The sequence below is a fragment of the Pelobates fuscus genome, chromosome 7 (genome assembly GCF_036172605.1).
Source record: "Pelobates fuscus isolate aPelFus1 chromosome 7, aPelFus1.pri, whole genome shotgun sequence".
NCBI classification, from domain to species: domain Eukaryota; kingdom Metazoa; phylum Chordata; class Amphibia; order Anura; family Pelobatidae; genus Pelobates; species Pelobates fuscus.
Window position 1 is genome coordinate 76,737,345 of NC_086323.1, and position 18,124 is coordinate 76,755,468.

The 18,124-nt window shown below is 40.2% G+C and overlaps 1 protein-coding gene across 2 annotated transcripts in view; it reads right to left on the minus strand.

Moving 5' to 3' along the window:
* The window catches only part of VAV3 (vav guanine nucleotide exchange factor 3), a 199,511-nt gene that overhangs the window by 49,595 nt on the left and 131,792 nt on the right, over positions 1-18,124 (minus strand). For both annotated transcript variants that reach the window (XM_063426085.1, XM_063426084.1), the window contains exon 19: positions 2,163-2,205. In XM_063426085.1, coding sequence (XP_063282155.1) covers positions 2,163-2,205 — 43 coding nt within the window. The remainder of the gene's footprint in view (positions 1-2,162; positions 2,206-18,124) is intronic.

Here is an 18,124-nt window from a genome sequence, read left to right on the forward strand (position 1 = left end):
AGACGAAACTGCCGAATTGCGTTCTAACTGAATGAGAACGGTATGTTCGTTTGTTTTAGAACGCAATTCGGCACTTTGTTCGGATCGCAATTTCATTCGAATGAATGAAACTCCGATCCTATTCATTGCTGCGGCTGCATCTTGCAGCCGCTTAGTAGATAACTCCCTAATTCCCATAATATCAGGGAGCTATCTACTAAAAGGCTGAAAGACCTAAATTGGTCTTTCAGCCACATTTACTAATACTAAGTAAAGATTACGTAGTATTAGTAAATTATGCCCCATACTCGCTATACCGCGAGGAGGGGCATGTCTAGTAAACAGTGAGCAGCAGTGGCTGCACACTGTAATTGTAAAAAAACTAAACAAAAAAAATAAACCTATTGGCCCCACCCCTAAACGACGGGTGGGGGCCCTGAAGTAAAATAACGGGGGAGATCTATTGTCGTCGTCCCCGGCCCCCACCCCTGAGCGGTGGGTGGGGGCCACAAAGATAATGAGGGAGGGGAACCCCCCCTCGTTATCTTTATGGCCCCCACCACTGGGCAGGGGTGGGGGCCGGGGGAGGACAGTGGGTCCCCCCCATTATCTTTATGGCCCCCTCCCGCTGCCCAGGGGTGGGGGCAGGTGGGGTGGAGGACAGTAGGTCCCCCCCCCCCATCATTATCATTATGGCCCCCACCCGCAGCACAGGAGTAGGGGCCTGGGGGGGGAGGACAGTAGGTCCCCCCACCTCATTTTAATTATGACCCCCACCCGCCGCTCAAGGGTGGGGGCTGGGGGGGGGGGGGGAGATGGACAGTAGGTCCCCTCCCCCCATTGTAATGATGGCCCCCGGATAGTAGGGATTTTATTTTACAGTGAGCAGCTCACTGTTTAGTGGACATGCCCCTACTCGCGGTATAGCGAGTAGGGGCATTCGGGAGATTTTAATCTCCCTTGTGCTATTATGGGGTCATATTGACCCGCATAGAGTGAGGGGAGGACATGGGGGGCTTATGAAGTGGCGGGGAGCACTGCTCCCCGCCGCTTCTCTCTTTACATATTACAAGGAGGGAGCTGCATGCCGGTAGCTCCCTCCTTGTAATAAACTGAACAAACAAACGAACTCTGATATTCAGTGTTAGTTTGTTCGTCTGATTTTTCTATTAATTCATTCATCTGTCTGATGAATGAATGAATAGATGAAATTCCCGTTCGCATGTCCAGGTGTTTCACTGGGCATGTGCGGGAATCTCAGTGCTATCTGGTGTGGGCAGATAACGTGTCCCACAGGGACTTCCCCCTACCCACACAAATATGGCGGCGCCCTGAATAAAGATCGGGGCAGAAAATACAGATTAATAAATAGGTAATCTGGCGGGTTTAGGGGCATTTGGGAGTGACTAAGGGGTCAATTGGATGTAGTGGAGGCGGGAGGGGGGTTAAAAAAAACGGGATTCGGCATGACAGTGCCGCTTTAACAAATCACTATCTTATAGGACTGCCTGACAAACTAGTTTTGTTGGAACAAAATCATTCAGAAGTGTTCTACAATAGGTAGACACTTGGTGAGGAAGCAAATTACAGACACATTTCTTTCCTTATGATTCTACATTTAAACCTCCCCCTGGTTCTCTAAACACAATGGCAAATTGGCAATGCTGGGCTATGCCATTGTGCTGGTAGAGTTTGTGTTGGCAATTTTCCTTTCAGTTTGTAGTATCGAATATGGCAATGGGGGTGTCCAAGATCAAACACTCATTTTGAAAACTTTCATAACATTGATGCATATTTATTTTAAATTAATGTTAGGCTATGAAAAGCTGTGTGTGAAAATTATTTTCTGGAGTTTTCATATTTGCCTGACATGTGTAATGTTGTAAAACCTGACTCTCTGTGTCTACACTGTTTGTTTAAGCTTATAATGCACATAGCAGTATTATTCCATACTGGATATGTATTTGTTTGGTCAGAGAATTGTGTAATAGGTGGTCCAACAACTGCACAAATAGTAGCTACTATGATCTTTTATTACCTGTGACATATCTTGTTTCTATGATATCAGTAAGATTTGCATATTTTAAATCAGAACAGGATTTCATTTCTTTGGAAACTAGCTAAGCATTTAAGATCACAATTAGAATATTTGCACTGAATACATTCTTTGTCTGAAAACAAACCTGGATCTTTGTATTTGACTGTCTTCCGGGGTCCATTTTCCGTCTACAAGAAAACAAACAACATATAATAAACTGTAATAAACATACAATTTGGATTGTCGTTTACTGGTTAGCAAATTGAATATGTTTGTTTTATTTCAAGTTTCACTATACAGTTTTCCTTGAATTAAATGTGAGTTGATTTGCTCTACAATGAAAAGTGTGCCCACAAAACAAAAACAAAAACACGAAGTTCTGTTTGTGAAAACTCAATAATTCAGATTTCTTACATTGGCTCTCATAGGACATTGGCTGTTGGATTCGAGAGAACCAAATCAATAGATCGAAGAGAACAAACACACAAATGAAGTTGACAAAAACTTCGAAAACACTAAACTCTGATTTTTTGCCATTTGCATAATGTAGGTATAAAAACAAGTCTCTAAATCAGTACATAGTTACATAGTTACATAGCTGAAAAGAGACTTGCGTCCATCAAGTTCAGCCTTCCTCACATATGTTTTTTGCTGTTGATCCAAAAGAAGGCAAATAAAAAAAAAAAACCCAGTTTGAAGCACTTCCAATTTTGCAACAAGCTAGGAAAAAAATTCCTTCTTGACCCCAGAATGGCAGTCAGATTTATCCTTGGATCAAGCAGTTATTACCCTACCTGAAAGATTATATCCTTGAATATTCTGTTTTTGCAAGTATGCATCTAGTAGCTGTTTGAACATCTGTATGGACTCTGATAAAACCACTTCTTCCGGCAGAGAATTCCACATCCTGATTGTTCTTACAGTAAAAAAAACCTTTCCTTTGCCTTAGACAAAATCTTCTGCCAGTCTAAACGCATGACCTCGTGTCCTATGTAAAGTCCGGTTTGTGAATAGATTTCCACACAATGGTTTGTATTGGCCTCGAATATATTTGTATAATGTTATCATATCCCCTCTCAGGCGACGTTTTTCTAAACTAAATAGGTTTAAATTTGTTAACCTTTCTTCATAGCTGATATGTTCCATTCCTTTTATTAATTTTGTAGCCCGCCTCTGCACTTTTTCTAGTGCCATAATATCCTTCTTTAGTAGTTTTTACCTGCAATTCTGAGTTTAGTGAATACTCCTGTCAAGATCCTTAAAGTGTGCATTGTCATAATTACAATTTGTTTGCAAAAATTGCCATATTAGAACATTTGTCAGAAATGTTTTCAGTTTAACTATATTGGCCTAAAATGTAAAACGAATTGTGATTTTTTTTTTTGTTTCATTGTAAAATGAATTGTAAAATTAATTACCAGCAATTTACAATTAACAGGGTTATTTACTAAAGTAATAATTTAAAGTGAATTCAAAGTAAATTTCAAATCTAAGGCCAACATATCTCAACTGCGAAAAATTCTCAGCTATGCTATGCTTTTTGTTTAATCGGCTACTTTGGTCTAAAATTTTAAAATCACTTAGATTTTCTGACAACATCGCTGTTCGTGAACTACTGGCAGACATTTTATATAGCCTAGCCTAACGAAAATATTGGCAATTAATAGTATCAAATCAAAATATTGAATTCAGCAATGTGAAAAACAGCAAAATATAAAAACCCTAATATTCTTCAACACATCTCAGTGTCGTACGTGAACTTATGTGACAAATCATTAACAGATGTGTGTTTGTGTGTGTACATATTTTACAGGATATCTCATGGTCCTATTTCTCCCAGCGTACTAGAATCTCTATTAAACACTGCTGTAGCTTATACAGATTCCTAAAAGATACTGTTTTAATACATTTCCTGAAAGCTTAACACTTTGTCTCAGGCGGTTTACAATGTAAGATAATGTAGAAAAAGAGGCTGCATTTCCTGTATTCTAGCTTGAAAAGGACACAACATCATTCATAAGTGCTCGTTTAAAAAAATGGAATAATGGTGGGTGCAAAATAGTGTGCAAGATTATTATATTTTATTTTTTTTTTGCAGTGGAGACAATGTAATTGAAGAGGCAATTGTTTCCTATGCATGTTAGGATTGTGGCAGCTGAAATAGGTACAGGAGGTTAATTCATTATGTGAAATGCAAAATGATCTGCAGAACATACTTTGCTTTAGCCATCTGACACCCCTTTAATTTAGCTCCCAAGAAACCTTATTTTAAGCATCAATGACTGGCTTTCCTACTAATCATATACATACAGTGGGTGGAATGTTGTGGTTCAGGATAAGATACAGTAATGTTAAGGTCGATGAAGTAACTGTGGAGATATGAATATACAAATACCTAGTGCAATATTGTACTGTAAAATAAAACTTCAACATACAGTGTATAGCTCAGTACTCACAAGGAGGGAGCCAATCGGAAATGGCTCAATCCTGACGCCTGTGGGATAGTTAGAAGGGATCCCACTCCCTTCCAAAGTGCAGGTGCTTTTCTGTATCTTTCAAAAAGGAATGTCCACGCCAATATGAGCTTGGGGACTAAGTCCTTTTATTGGTAAAATAAAAATGGATATACAGCACAGCAAAGTGCAATGAAATAAAAACAAAAACAAAACAAACTTGATAAAATCACTGAAATAGTGCTATAGTAAAAAAGTCCACTATGGGGTAAAAGAAATTACTTGCAAAACGCGTTTCGCCCAAGTCCTGGGCTTCCTCAGTTGCTACAGGTGTCTTTCAGATACTTTATTTATATACCCACTTCGGAGGGTGTTCATTTCCGGGTTCGCGCCGGTATCTCCACTTCCGGTCGCATATCAGTGACGTACTTCCGGTCCGCGGTCCTGTTGTTGGAACGCATGTGCGTTCCAAATCGTCAATAACTTTATTGTTCTTTAACAAAGTCCCATATACATGTTAAATCCGATGTCCACTTAATGGAGTGGATAAAAGAGCAAAAAGTGATAACAGATCTTCATATTTAGACCATCCAAATGGCTAGAAGTATATAAGTTAAGTTAGTATTGGGAAAATGTAATAATGGGGGAAACAGTAAGCTTGTTGAGAAGGTGATTCATAAGTGGAACGTGCTTCATTTAAAAGTGCATAAAATAAATACTGTGGTAAGAGATTTGTGGTTAGAGCATCAATAGGAGTATATAATTTCTAAACAGAATTTAAGGCATAAATAATTATAAAACGGAATAAAGAGAAATACAAAAATGAAAATTGATATTTAAAAAGTTATAAGCAGAATTAAAAACTGTGTAAAATCACTTTTCCATACATGTTATAAGAAATGGCATATTTCAAAGTCTGCATTGAGGCCGTTAGGTATGAGGGTGTTGAAATTAAAAATGAATTTCATCTCTTCTTTGCCTAGTTTATTAATATAATTGCCTCCCCTCCAATCCTTTTTAACTAATTTAATTGCACAAAAGAATAGTCCTGTAGGGTCCTGGTTATGTCGAGTCTTAAAGTGTTGGGAGACAGAGTGCGTTTCCAGACCTTTTTTTATGTTGCGGACATGTTCTGCAATCCGTACGTTTAGGGGTCGTATGGTTCTTCCTATATACAGGAGATTGCATGGGCATTTGAGTACATAGACAATTCCCTTCGAATGGCATGTGAGGTGGTCTTTAATTTTATATGGGCGACCTATTATTGTACTTATGTCTATAAAGTGTCTTTTACTGTTTTTGGTGCCTCTACATGGTAGGCACTCTCCACACCCGTAAAATCCTATCAGGTCATTCATAAAGTGCTTAGGTGCTGTGGTTTCTAAATTGCTTCTAACCAGCGTATTTCTTAAGTTGCTGGTGCCTCTAAAAATCATTTTTGGTTTGGGAGGTAAAATATCCTTAAGTATGGGGTCGTCCTTCAGGATGTGCCAATGTTTATTGATAGCTTTCTGTACTTTTCTAGCATTTCCATTATATTTACTAATAAAAGGGACTCCTTCGTAATTGCGTGTCATTGTTTTAGGTTTGTATTTTAAAAGTTGATTTCTTTCCAGGAGTCTAACTTCTTCCATGTCTTTCTTTAGGATGTCCTCATTATACCCTTTCTCTATGAACTGTTGTTTTATGTACTCGGCCTGTTTGGTATACTCCGTTTCCTCTCTACAGTTCCTCCGAATTCTTTTGAACTGCCCTTTGGGGGCATTGGTTAGCCAGGGCTTATGATGGCAACTATCTCTGTTGATGTAACTGTTAGAGTCCACCGGTTTGAAGTAGTTCCTGGTAAAAATACGTGATTCTTTAATATAAATATTCAAATCTAGAAAGTTAATGTTGCTGTTACTCACATCACTAGATAGTTTGACGCCCCAATCATTGGTGTTAAGGAATTCTAAAAACTTGGTTAATTCGCAACCACTGCCTGTCCAGATAAAAAATATGTCATCTATATACCTGCGGTAGGACACCAAGTTCGCCCTCCATTCATGGCCACTAGAAATAAAGGATTCTTCCCAGTATGCCATGAACAAGTTGGCGTAGCTGGGGGCGAACTTGGTGCCCATCGCTGTACCGCAGATCTGTAAGTAAAAACAATCTTGAAACCAGAAAAAGTTGTTGGTTAAAATTAGTAAAATCCCTTCTAAAATGAACTCTATTTGTTCCTTTTTAAAAGATGACTTCTCTAAAAAGTATTTGGCTGCTTCTATTCCTTTATTATGGGGGATGGCACTATACAATGAGCTGACGTCACACGTGACTAGGAAATTCCCTTCTTGCCACTCCGTCTGTTCTAATATTTGCAGCATGTTAATAGTGTCCTTCAGGTAATATGGCGTTTTCACTACTAAAGGTTGCAACATGATATCGATATATTCAGATACCCGTGTGGATACCGAGTCAATACCCGATATGATCGGCCTGCCTGGTGGATTGTGTTGGTCTTTATGCACCTTCGGTAGGTGATAGAATACCGGAACTTTGGGATAATTTATGGACAAGTAATCAGCTTCTTTTTCATTGATAATCTCCAGTTCTTTTCCTTTGAGGATATATTTCTCGAACTTTTTTTGTATTTCACTCATAGGATTTGATGGGAGCTGACAGTACGTCAGTGGGTCCAACAGAATTCTGTCCGCTTCTTTGATGTAATGTTCTTTGTTGAAGATGACAATCCCTCCCCCCTTGTCCGCCGGTTTTATTACAATGTCCTTATTTTTGCTCATCTCTTTGATAGTTTTTTGTTCTTTCCGGGATATGTTTTGTTGATAAGGGGTGGTTTTCTTGATCTTATTAATATCTTTCATGACCATGATCTCAAAGGCCTTCATTTGGTCCGAGATCATATGTCTCGGAAAAAATGTGGACTTGTTTTTGAGGTCAGAGTGTATGAAGGTGTCGTCTTGTATAGTGGTTGGCACTTCCCTTTTATCGTAGAAGAACTTTTTCAAGGATAACTTCCTAATAAAATGGTTAAGATCAATAAAAAAATCAAAAGAATTAAAATCTGCTGTGGGTGCAAACTTCAAGCCTTTTTTTAAAACCAGTGTTTGTTCCACTGTAAGATCCTTCTGTGTCAAATTAAAAATGCCTTTTATATCCGTTTCCTGTTTCTTTTCTCCCTGTAATGTTGTTCTTGCTCTTCTTCTTCTTCTTCTATGCTCCTTTGTCTCTTCCCAGGGGATTCTTGGGGAAGAGTCTTCTGGGACCACTGCAGTCTGTTGTTGGTTGGGTCCTTCCGAAAAAACAGGGAGGACGAAGATGCTGTTCTCATGGTTGTTGCGTCTTGCCTTAATTGTGTGTGTGGTTCAACAGTGTTTGTTATTCCTGAGTCCCTGTTCCTCCTATTTTCTATTGGTTTCTTAACTGCTCCATTTTCAGTGGATTTCCTTGGTGTTCCATTTTTGACCACTGAACTATAACTTCTTCTGTCTTCATTCGAAGTGTGCCTTCTTGGTCCTTGGATATTTTGTTCCCGGTATGTGTGGCGACGTTGTTCTTGTATATCAGGTTCCCACCGAGTGCTTTGATGTTTTGGTTGGGATCTCTCTCTATGGTTTCCTGGTCTCTTTGATGGGGATCTTCCTCTGTAATTGCCTAGTCTTTTGTGATTGTCATACCCCGAATATCCTCTCTTTCTGTCGTTCCTATTCTTGTAAGGACTTACTTCCCTTGGTTTACCATTTCCATTTTGTTTTCTTACATTTCCTGTTTTATAATCGTTAACATCCCTGAGATATTTTCTTTTTTTGGTTTCTATCACCATGTTTTCCACTTTATCTACTTTCGTTCTGATGTCCTTAATTATATTATTAAAGACTTCGGGGCTGGTGTTTTCAATGAGGCTCTCTTTCCACTTGATAACGTCCTCATTGAGTTTGGGCAGGTTTTCCTCCCTTCTGGCTACAATGTAGCCCATAAGGCTGAAGGAAAAACCGTCCAACATTTGGTTCCAACCTGTCATAAAGTGAGGGTCATCTCTATCTGAGGTAGGTTCTTTCGTGAATCTGAGCCCTCTCGGGGTTATTCTTTCGTTAACGTATTTGTTTAATGTTGCAATCTCCCATTTGGTTTTCATCTCCTTTATTAATGTTTTTTCTAGATTATATTTACTCTTATCAACATTATTATAATCTTGTGCCGGGGTACTGTCTTTCCCCCCTATGAAACACATGTCTATATTTTCAATACGGTAGTTCCTGTTTTCCAAAAATGTCATTTTGAAATGAGCTAAGGGACGCTTAACTCTGTGAGAGGATATCAATACAATATATAAATAAAAGTACAGAGTCACAGCGTGTTACCCAAATATATAGGTTGGAACCAAATGTTGGACGGTTTTTCCTTCAGCCTTATGGGCTACATTGTAGCCAGAAGGGAGGAAAACCTGCCCAAACTCAATGAGGACGTTATCAAGTGGAAAGAGAGCCTCATTGAAAACACCAGCCCCGAAGTCTTTAATAATATAATTAAGGACATCAGAACGAAAGTAGATAAAGTGGAAAACATGGTGATAGAAACCAAAAAAAGAAAATATCTCAGGGATGTTAACGATTATAAAACAGGAAATGTAAGAAAACAAAATGGAAATGGTAAACCAAGGGAAGTAAGTCCTTACAAGAATAGGAACGACAGAAAGAGAGGATATTCGGGGTATGACAATCACAAAAGACTAGGCAATTACAGAGGAAGATCCCCATCAAAGAGACCAGGAAACCATAGAGAGAGATCCCAACCAAAACATCAAAGCACTCGGTGGGAACCTGATATACAAGAACAACGTCGCCACACATACCGGGAACAAAATATCCAAGGACCAAGAAGGCACACTTCGAATGAAGACAGAAGAAGTTATAGTTCAGTGGTCAAAAATGGAACACCAAGGAAATCCACTGAAAATGGAGCAGTTAAGAAACCAATAGAAAATAGGAGGAACAGGGACTCAGGAATAACAAACACTGTTGAACCACACACACAATTAAGGCAAGACGCAACAACCATGAGAACAGCATCTTCGTCCTCCCTGTTTTTTCGGAAGGACCCAACCAACAACAGACTGCAGTGGTCCCAGAAGACTCTTCCCCAAGAATCCCCTGGGAAGAGACAAAGGAGCATAGAAGAAGAAGAAGAAGAGCAAGAACAACATTACAGGGAGAAAAGAAACAGGAAACGGATATAAAAGGCATTTTTAATTTGACACAGAAGGATCTTACAGTGGAACAAACACTGGTTTTAAAAAAAGGCTTGAAGTTTGCACCCACAGCAGATTTTAATTCTTTTGATTTTTTTATTGATCTTAACCATTTTATTAGGAAGTTATCCTTGAAAAAGTTCTTCTACGATAAAAGGGAAGTGCCAACCACTATACAAGACGACACCTTCATACACTCTGACCTCAAAAACAAGTCCACATTTTTTCCGAGACATATGATCTCGGACCAAATGAAGGCCTTTGAGATCATGGTCATGAAAGATATTAATAAGATCAAGAAAACCACCCCTTATCAACAAAACATATCCCGGAAAGAACAAAAAACTATCAAAGAGATGAGCAAAAATAAGGACATTGTAATAAAACCGGCGGACAAGGGGGGAGGGATTGTCATCTTCAACAAAGAACATTACATCAAAGAAGCGGACAGAATTCTGTTGGACCCACTGACGTACTGTCAGCTCCCATCAAATCCTATGAGTGAAATACAAAAAAAGTTCGAGAAATATATCCTCAAAGGAAAAGAACTGGAGATTATCAATGAAAAAGAAGCTGATTACTTGTCCATAAATTATCCCAAAGTTCCGGTATTCTATCACCTACCGAAGGTGCATAAAGACCAACACAATCCACCAGGCAGGCCGATCATATCGGGTATTGACTCGGTATCCACACGGGTATCTGAATATATCGATATCATGTTGCAACCTTTAGTAGTGAAAACGCCATATTACCTGAAGGACACTATTAACATGCTGCAAATATTAGAACAGACGGAGTGGCAAGAAGGGAATTTCCTAGTCACGTGTGACGTCAGCTCATTGTATAGTGCCATCCCCCATAATAAAGGAATAGAAGCAGCCAAATACTTTTTAGAGAAGTCATCTTTTAAAAAGGAACAAATAGAGTTCATTTTAGAAGGGATTTTACTAATTTTAACCAACAACTTTTTCTGGTTTCAAGATTGTTTTTACTTACAGATCTGCGGTACAGCGATGGGCACCAAGTTCGCCCCCAGCTACGCCAACTTGTTCATGGCATACTGGGAAGAATCCTTTATTTCTAGTGGCCATGAATGGAGGGCGAACTTGGTGTCCTACCGCAGGTATATAGATGACATATTTTTTATCTGGACAGGCAGTGGTTGCGAATTAACCAAGTTTTTAGAATTCCTTAACACCAATGATTGGGGCGTCAAACTATCTAGTGATGTGAGTAACAGCAACATTAACTTTCTAGATTTGAATATTTATATTAAAGAATCACGTATTTTTACCAGGAACTACTTCAAACCGGTGGACTCTAACAGTTACATCAACAGAGATAGTTGCCATCATAAGCCCTGGCTAACCAATGCCCCCAAAGGGCAGTTCAAAAGAATTCGGAGGAACTGTAGAGAGGAAACGGAGTATACCAAACAGGCCGAGTACATAAAACAACAGTTCATAGAGAAAGGGTATAATGAGGACATCCTAAAGAAAGACATGGAAGAAGTTAGACTCCTGGAAAGAAATCAACTTTTAAAATACAAACCTAAAACAATGACACGCAATTACGAAGGAGTCCCTTTTATTAGTAAATATAATGGAAATGCTAGAAAAGTACAGAAAGCTATCAATAAACATTGGCACATCCTGAAGGACGACCCCATACTTAAGGATATTTTACCTCCCAAACCAAAAATGATTTTTAGAGGCACCAGCAACTTAAGAAATACGCTGGTTAGAAGCAATTTAGAAACCACAGCACCTAAGCACTTTATGAATGACCTGATAGGATTTTACGGGTGTGGAGAGTGCCTACCATGTAGAGGCACCAAAAACAGTAAAAGACACTTTATAGACATAAGTACAATAATAGGTCGCCCATATAAAATTAAAGACCACCTCACATGCCATTCGAAGGGAATTGTCTATGTACTCAAATGCCCATGCAATCTCCTGTATATAGGAAGAACCATACGACCCCTAAACGTACGGATTGCAGAACATGTCCGCAACATAAAAAAAGGTCTGGAAACGCACTCTGTCTCCCAACACTTTAAGACTCGACATAACCAGGACCCTACAGGACTATTCTTTTGTGCAATTAAATTAGTTAAAAAGGATTGGAGGGGAGGCAATTATATTAATAAACTAGGCAAAGAAGAGATGAAATTCATTTTTAATTTCAACACCCTCATACCTAACGGCCTCAATGCAGACTTTGAAATATGCCATTTCTTATAACATGTATGGAAAAGTGATTTTACACAGTTTTTAATTCTGCTTATAACTTTTTAAATATCAATTTTCATTTTTGTATTTCTCTTTATTCCGTTTTATAATTATTTATGCCTTAAATTCTGTTTAGAAATTATATACTCCTATTGATGCTCTAACCACAAATCTCTTACCACAGTATTTATTTTATGCACTTTTAAATGAAGCACGTTCCACTTATGAATCACCTTCTCAACAAGCTTACTGTTTCCCCCATTATTACATTTTCCCAATACTAACTTAACTTATATACTTCTAGCCATTTGGATGGTCTAAATATGAAGATCTGTTATCACTTTTTGCTCTTTTATCCACTCCATTAAGTGGACATCGGATTTAACATGTATATGGGACTTTGTTAAAGAACAATAAAGTTATTGACGATTTGGAACGCACATGCGTTCCAACAACAGGACCGCGGACCGGAAGTACGTCACTGATATGCGACCGGAAGTGGAGATACCGGCGCGAACCCGGAAATGAACACCCTCCGAAGTGGGTATATAAATAAAGTATCTGAAAGACCCCTGTAGCAACTGAGGAAGCCCAGGACTTGGGCGAAACGCGTTTTGCAAGTAATTTCTTTTACCCCATAGTGGACTTTTTTACTATAGCACTATTTCAGTGATTTTATCAAGTTTGTTTTGTTTTTGTTTTTATTTCATTGCACTTTGCTGTGCTGTATATCCATTTTTATTTTACCAATAAAAGGACTTAGTCCCCAAGCTCATATTGGCGTGGACATTCCTTTTTGAAAGATACAGAAAAGCACCTGCACTTTGGAAGGGAGTGGGATCCCTTCTAACTATCCCACAGGCGTCAGGATTGAGCCATTTCCGATTGGCTCCCTCCTTGTGAGTACTGAGCTATACACTGTATGTTGAAGTTTTATTTTACAGTACAATATTGCACTAGGTATTTGTATATTCATATCTCCACAGTTACTTCATCGACCTTAACATTACTGTATCTTATCCTGAACCACAACATTCCACCCACTGTATGTATATGATTTGCTGTGATTTTTAGTGTGGATAGAGAGGTTACCACACGGGTGTTTTGAGTGTTGTTGGTATATATTTGGGTAACACGCTGTGACTCTGTACTTTTATTTATATATGGCTTTCCTACTACCAACATTCACTATCCACATACAATTTAATGTAGATGAGCAGAGAGGAACCGCTTTATCCAAAACAACCAACTTTCCATTTCTCATACTATTACCTCCTTAAAAATGTCACTTGCTACCAAAACAACTCCTCACTTTGTGACAACATGAAAGATGGGCTCCCTGAGCTGTACAGTAAAGAAACAATCAATTGTACTCTGATCCCATACTTACAAGGGCACGCTGTGCACCATAACACTACAGGATTGAAGGCTACTTGGTCCATTGTGCTCAGAGAGGATTTAGCCTCCATGATGGTAATGTGGAGAATAACTGCAATGCCAGGGTATGACATCACATACATACAGGAGTCATTAAAAAAAGTAGTTTAAATTATAAATGCCATAGTTATATCCAACATACTTTGCAGAATTAATGTAGACGAAGTGTTCAGGGGAAGCATTGCATATTGAATGGTATTATTGTAATATAGTAAGAATTATTTACTAAAGTAAGAATTGTATGGCTCAAAGTTAATTTCAAAACTTGGGCCAAAATAACCAAATTAAAAAAAGCCACTTCTGTTTATTTTGCCCCTAAAAGGGATATTCTAAGCACCAGTACAACTTTAATGCATTTGATAGATTTTGTCCTCATTAATGCACTAGTTTTTATAACATGCTTAATTCTTTTTCGTTTATAAACAAAATAAATAAATATTTTATTCTTTACTTTTATGTGAATCATAAGACAGGTATACTTCAGACACTACTGCGCAGCCGTAGAAACATTCACATTTTTTTAAAATAATAAAGCAATGAGACTATACATTAGATTAATTCAACAAACAACGTAAGGTAAGAAATGCATTAGACTATTAGACCCAATCTACGAAATTACATTAATGGGGCAAACCAAACTGAGACCCAGCTATATCTTTTAGAAGTTCCTTTTTGTTATTTTTAGAAAAACAGTTTTGGGCCAAGCCCTTTTTGGCTAGGAGGGGAAATGAGGACTATTAAACTTAAAATATTAAATGTAAAATGTTAAACAGGCCAGTACGTACCGACATAAAAACACAAGTTAAGATCATATGATAGGCAGAATAAAGGTTAGATTAACCAGGTATATGCAGGGCCGGCGCATCCATAAGGCGGCACAAGCAGCCACCTTAGGGCGCACCGGCTCAGGGGGCATTAGATCAGAGTGACCAGCAGGAAGTGGGTGGACAGAGCTCCCTCCTACCTCTCACTCTGTGTAGCATGGCCGAGCGGAGCAGTGCTCACTGCGGTACAGGAACTTCTGTTTCCTGTAGCTGGCCGGACTGAAAGAAAGTGCTCATTGAAAGAGCACTTCCTGTCAGTCTGGCCAGGCACAGGAAACTGAAGCTCCTGTACCGCGGTCTTCTCCGCTCGGCACTACAAGAAAGGTAGGAGACTTACCGGGGATCAAGGGGGGGAGAGAAATGGGCACTAAGGGATGGGGGGTGGTAAGGAACACTATGGGATGGGGGGTTGGTAAGGAACACTATGGGACGGGGAAGGAGGGAAAAGAACACCATGGGATGGGGGGGTGGTAAAGAGCACTATTGGACAGGGGAGCAGGGGTGGTAAGGAACACCATGGGACAGGGAGGGGAGGGGGGGAAAGAACACTGTGGGACGGGGGGAAAAGAACACTATGGGGAGGGGGAGAAATAAGACTATGGGATGGGTGGAAGAACACTATGGGATGGGGGGGAAAAGAACACTATGGGGAGGGGGAGAAAGAACACTATGGGGAGGGGGAGAAAGAACACTATGGGGAGGGGGAGAAAGAACACTATGGGATGGGGGGGGGGAAGAACACTATGGGATGGGGGGGGGGGAAGAACACTATGGGATGGGGGGGAAGAACACTATGGGATGGGGGGGGAAGAACACTATGGGATGGGGGGGGGAAGAACACTATGGTATGGGGGAAGAACACTATGGTATGGGGGAAGAACACTATGGTATGGGGGGGAAGAACACTATGGTATGGGGGGGAAGAACACTATGGTATGGGGGGGAAGAACACTATGGTATGGGGGGGAAGAACACTATGGTATGGGGGGGAAGAACACTATGGGACGGGGGGGGGAAGAACACTATGGGACGGGGGGGGGAAGAACACTATGGGACGGGGGGGAAGAACACTATGGGACGGGGGGGGAAGAACACTATGGGACGGGGGGGAAGAACACTATGGGACGGGGGGGAAGAACACTATGGGACGGGGGGGGAGAACACTATGGGACACGGGGGGGAAGAACACTATGGGACGGGGGGAAGAACACTATGGGACGGGGGGAAGAACACTATGGGACGGGGGGGGAAGAACACTATGGGACTGGGGGGGAAGAACACTATGGGACGGGGGGGAAGAACACTATGGGACGGGGGGAAGAACACTATGGGACGGGGGGGAAGAACACTATGGGGCGGGGGGAGAACACTATGGGACAGCAGAGGGGGGAAAAACATTAAAAAAGAGGGAGGGGAGAGGAACACTAGGGGGGAGAGAGAGGAACAATTAGGAGTGGCACCAAGGTACAGGGGAGGGAAGGGGAAATAAACACTGCGATGGGGGGGTCAATTAAAAAGAAGGGAGAGCAACATTAAGGGGAATGGGGGGGCACTAAGAGACAGGTAAGGTGGGGGGAGCACTAAGAGACAGGTAAGGTGGGGGGAAAGGAACACTAATGGAAATAGAGGGAAGGAGAGAGGAACACTAAGAGACATAGAGGGGGAGTGGCACACAGGGGGGGCTGAGTGGAGAGATATACACACAGAGGGACATGAGGGGGGAGAAAGACACACAGTTGGTCCTGGAAGTGAGAAAGTTAACAGAGGGGCTGGGGGTGAAAGCAACACACAGAAGGGCCTGGGTGAGGAAATACAAAGGGACTGGGGTGAAAGACACAGAGAGGCTGGAGAAGAGGAAAAAGAGATACAGAGGGCTGGAGGGAGATAGAAGAGCTGGTGGTGAAAGAGAAACACACAAAAGAGCTGGTAAGAGTAAAAGGTACATCTTCCCATCAGTGCAACCACTAACTTGTTGTTTTTTTTTGTTTTTTTCAGGAACTGTGCTGAAGGGAACAATTACGTCCCTTCAGACATTAGGTTGCGTTGCGGGAGACTTAGCAATGCGGAACATTAAATTAATGTGCAAGGTGTTGGATTTCTTGTGAGGCAGGAGGGTAAGTATTATCCGTGAGATATATTGAGGGAGTAGTAATGTCCTCAGGCATAGTCTTGAGGTTGTGCTATCTGGCAGCATCCTCCAGGGTGTCCATTTTGAACTAAAGAGTATTTTGTTGCTTGTGCAAGTAGGTCAAGGCCTGCTAGGTGTGTTGCAGTATCCTTCTCTGTAGCTTTTATGTAACCCATAGGGGTGTGTAATTTCTCTTTAAGGTATCGCAAATCCACAGAAAATAGTTGTTTGATGTTTGGAGTGCCTCGAATTTCATCCTCTGAGGCTGATAATCTGAACTGAGGTGGAAACCTATCTATTATATCCAAGGGTAGATCTTCCAAGGAGTGCGAGCTGAGAACATCTGCGGGCGCCATCTAGGGCCTACTATCATGGTATAGCAAGTCTAGAGTCGAGGACTTGCAATTGGTGAAGTATCCACTAAAATATTCTCGGTAAGACCAAATTAATGGAGTCTGACGCGGAGCTGATGTGATACACTTCTGCTGTGTTCAGCCGTCACTCTGCCCCCCTCCATAAATCATAAATGTTTTATTCCAAAAACTATAAGAATATGAGCATGCAAACATACAGCATATTAACAAGGCCAAACCTATGAAAAGCATTAAAGCTGTATAGGTGCCCTCAGTGTCCCTTTAGTTTTGAAATTCCCTTTGAAATCAATGTAAATTTATGGAAATTCTCAATTTAGTGAATAATCCTGATTATGTAGTAAAGACAAGACATGTTATTTGCGTGCACATTCTTCTATGTTCTACACAGGAACAGTAGTACAGCCTGTGCCAATAAGGTGTTGTATTCTAAGAATTTATAAGTACAATGACAAGTGTACAGTAAGTAGCATGTTCTGGAAGGAATGTGTTTAAGAATGAATTCTTAGAAATTAGAAGTAAACATGCTATTTCTGTCTCATTCACCCATGAGTGAGTATTTAGTGTAGCGCATACTGAACACTTCGGAGAGAGGTCAGTCACTTATTGCACAATCAACACAAATTCAATTCTTGCAAGTTACATAGATTTCTATTACACCAGCCCACTTGGAAACAAACTAAAACCAACTACCTGATGTGGCAGTCCCCTTTAATAAAGGGACACTGATTTTGGGAAAACCCTGGTGGATGCTGGTGGTTTGAGTTATGATTTTACACATCATAATAAGGTCCACTCTGGGACCCAGAAAGGAACATACAAGTTATTTCCCTGATGACACAGGATTTCCACTCACCTACATAGGCAGATATTACACTAGGACTAGGAATCAATCCTCACAGATAGTTTTACATTTACATGTTAATAATATGCCTATTTGCAGTTTGTATTCTGATTATGAGCCTGATGGTTGTAGGTATTACCAAGCTGGGAAAACATGGCATCTTAATATCAGTACGTGGCATTTATATCCTCGCTAAACTGATCTGCCTTCCTATATGCCAGGCTGCAATTCAGTCTGAACACGATGCCATATGCTTTAGTAATCTCTGGCAAGCCTTTCATTATACATCAATAATACAGAGGTAGGTAAATTAAAACTTCTGGGCATTTGATCAGTTCAGAAATGTTCAAGCACAGGTGTAATTTTAGTAAAAATCTAACTTAAAAAGGTAACTTAGATCAGAATAGACAATGCGGTAAAATGCATCAAAAAAGAAAATAACAGGTAAGAAGAAAAAAACCAGATAGACATTTATCTGGTTTCAGAAAATCCCTAGAAATTGTCTAGCAATGTCGATCCTTGTGCCCTCTATGTCTAGCAGGTTTTTTTGGTTTTGTTTTTTTTT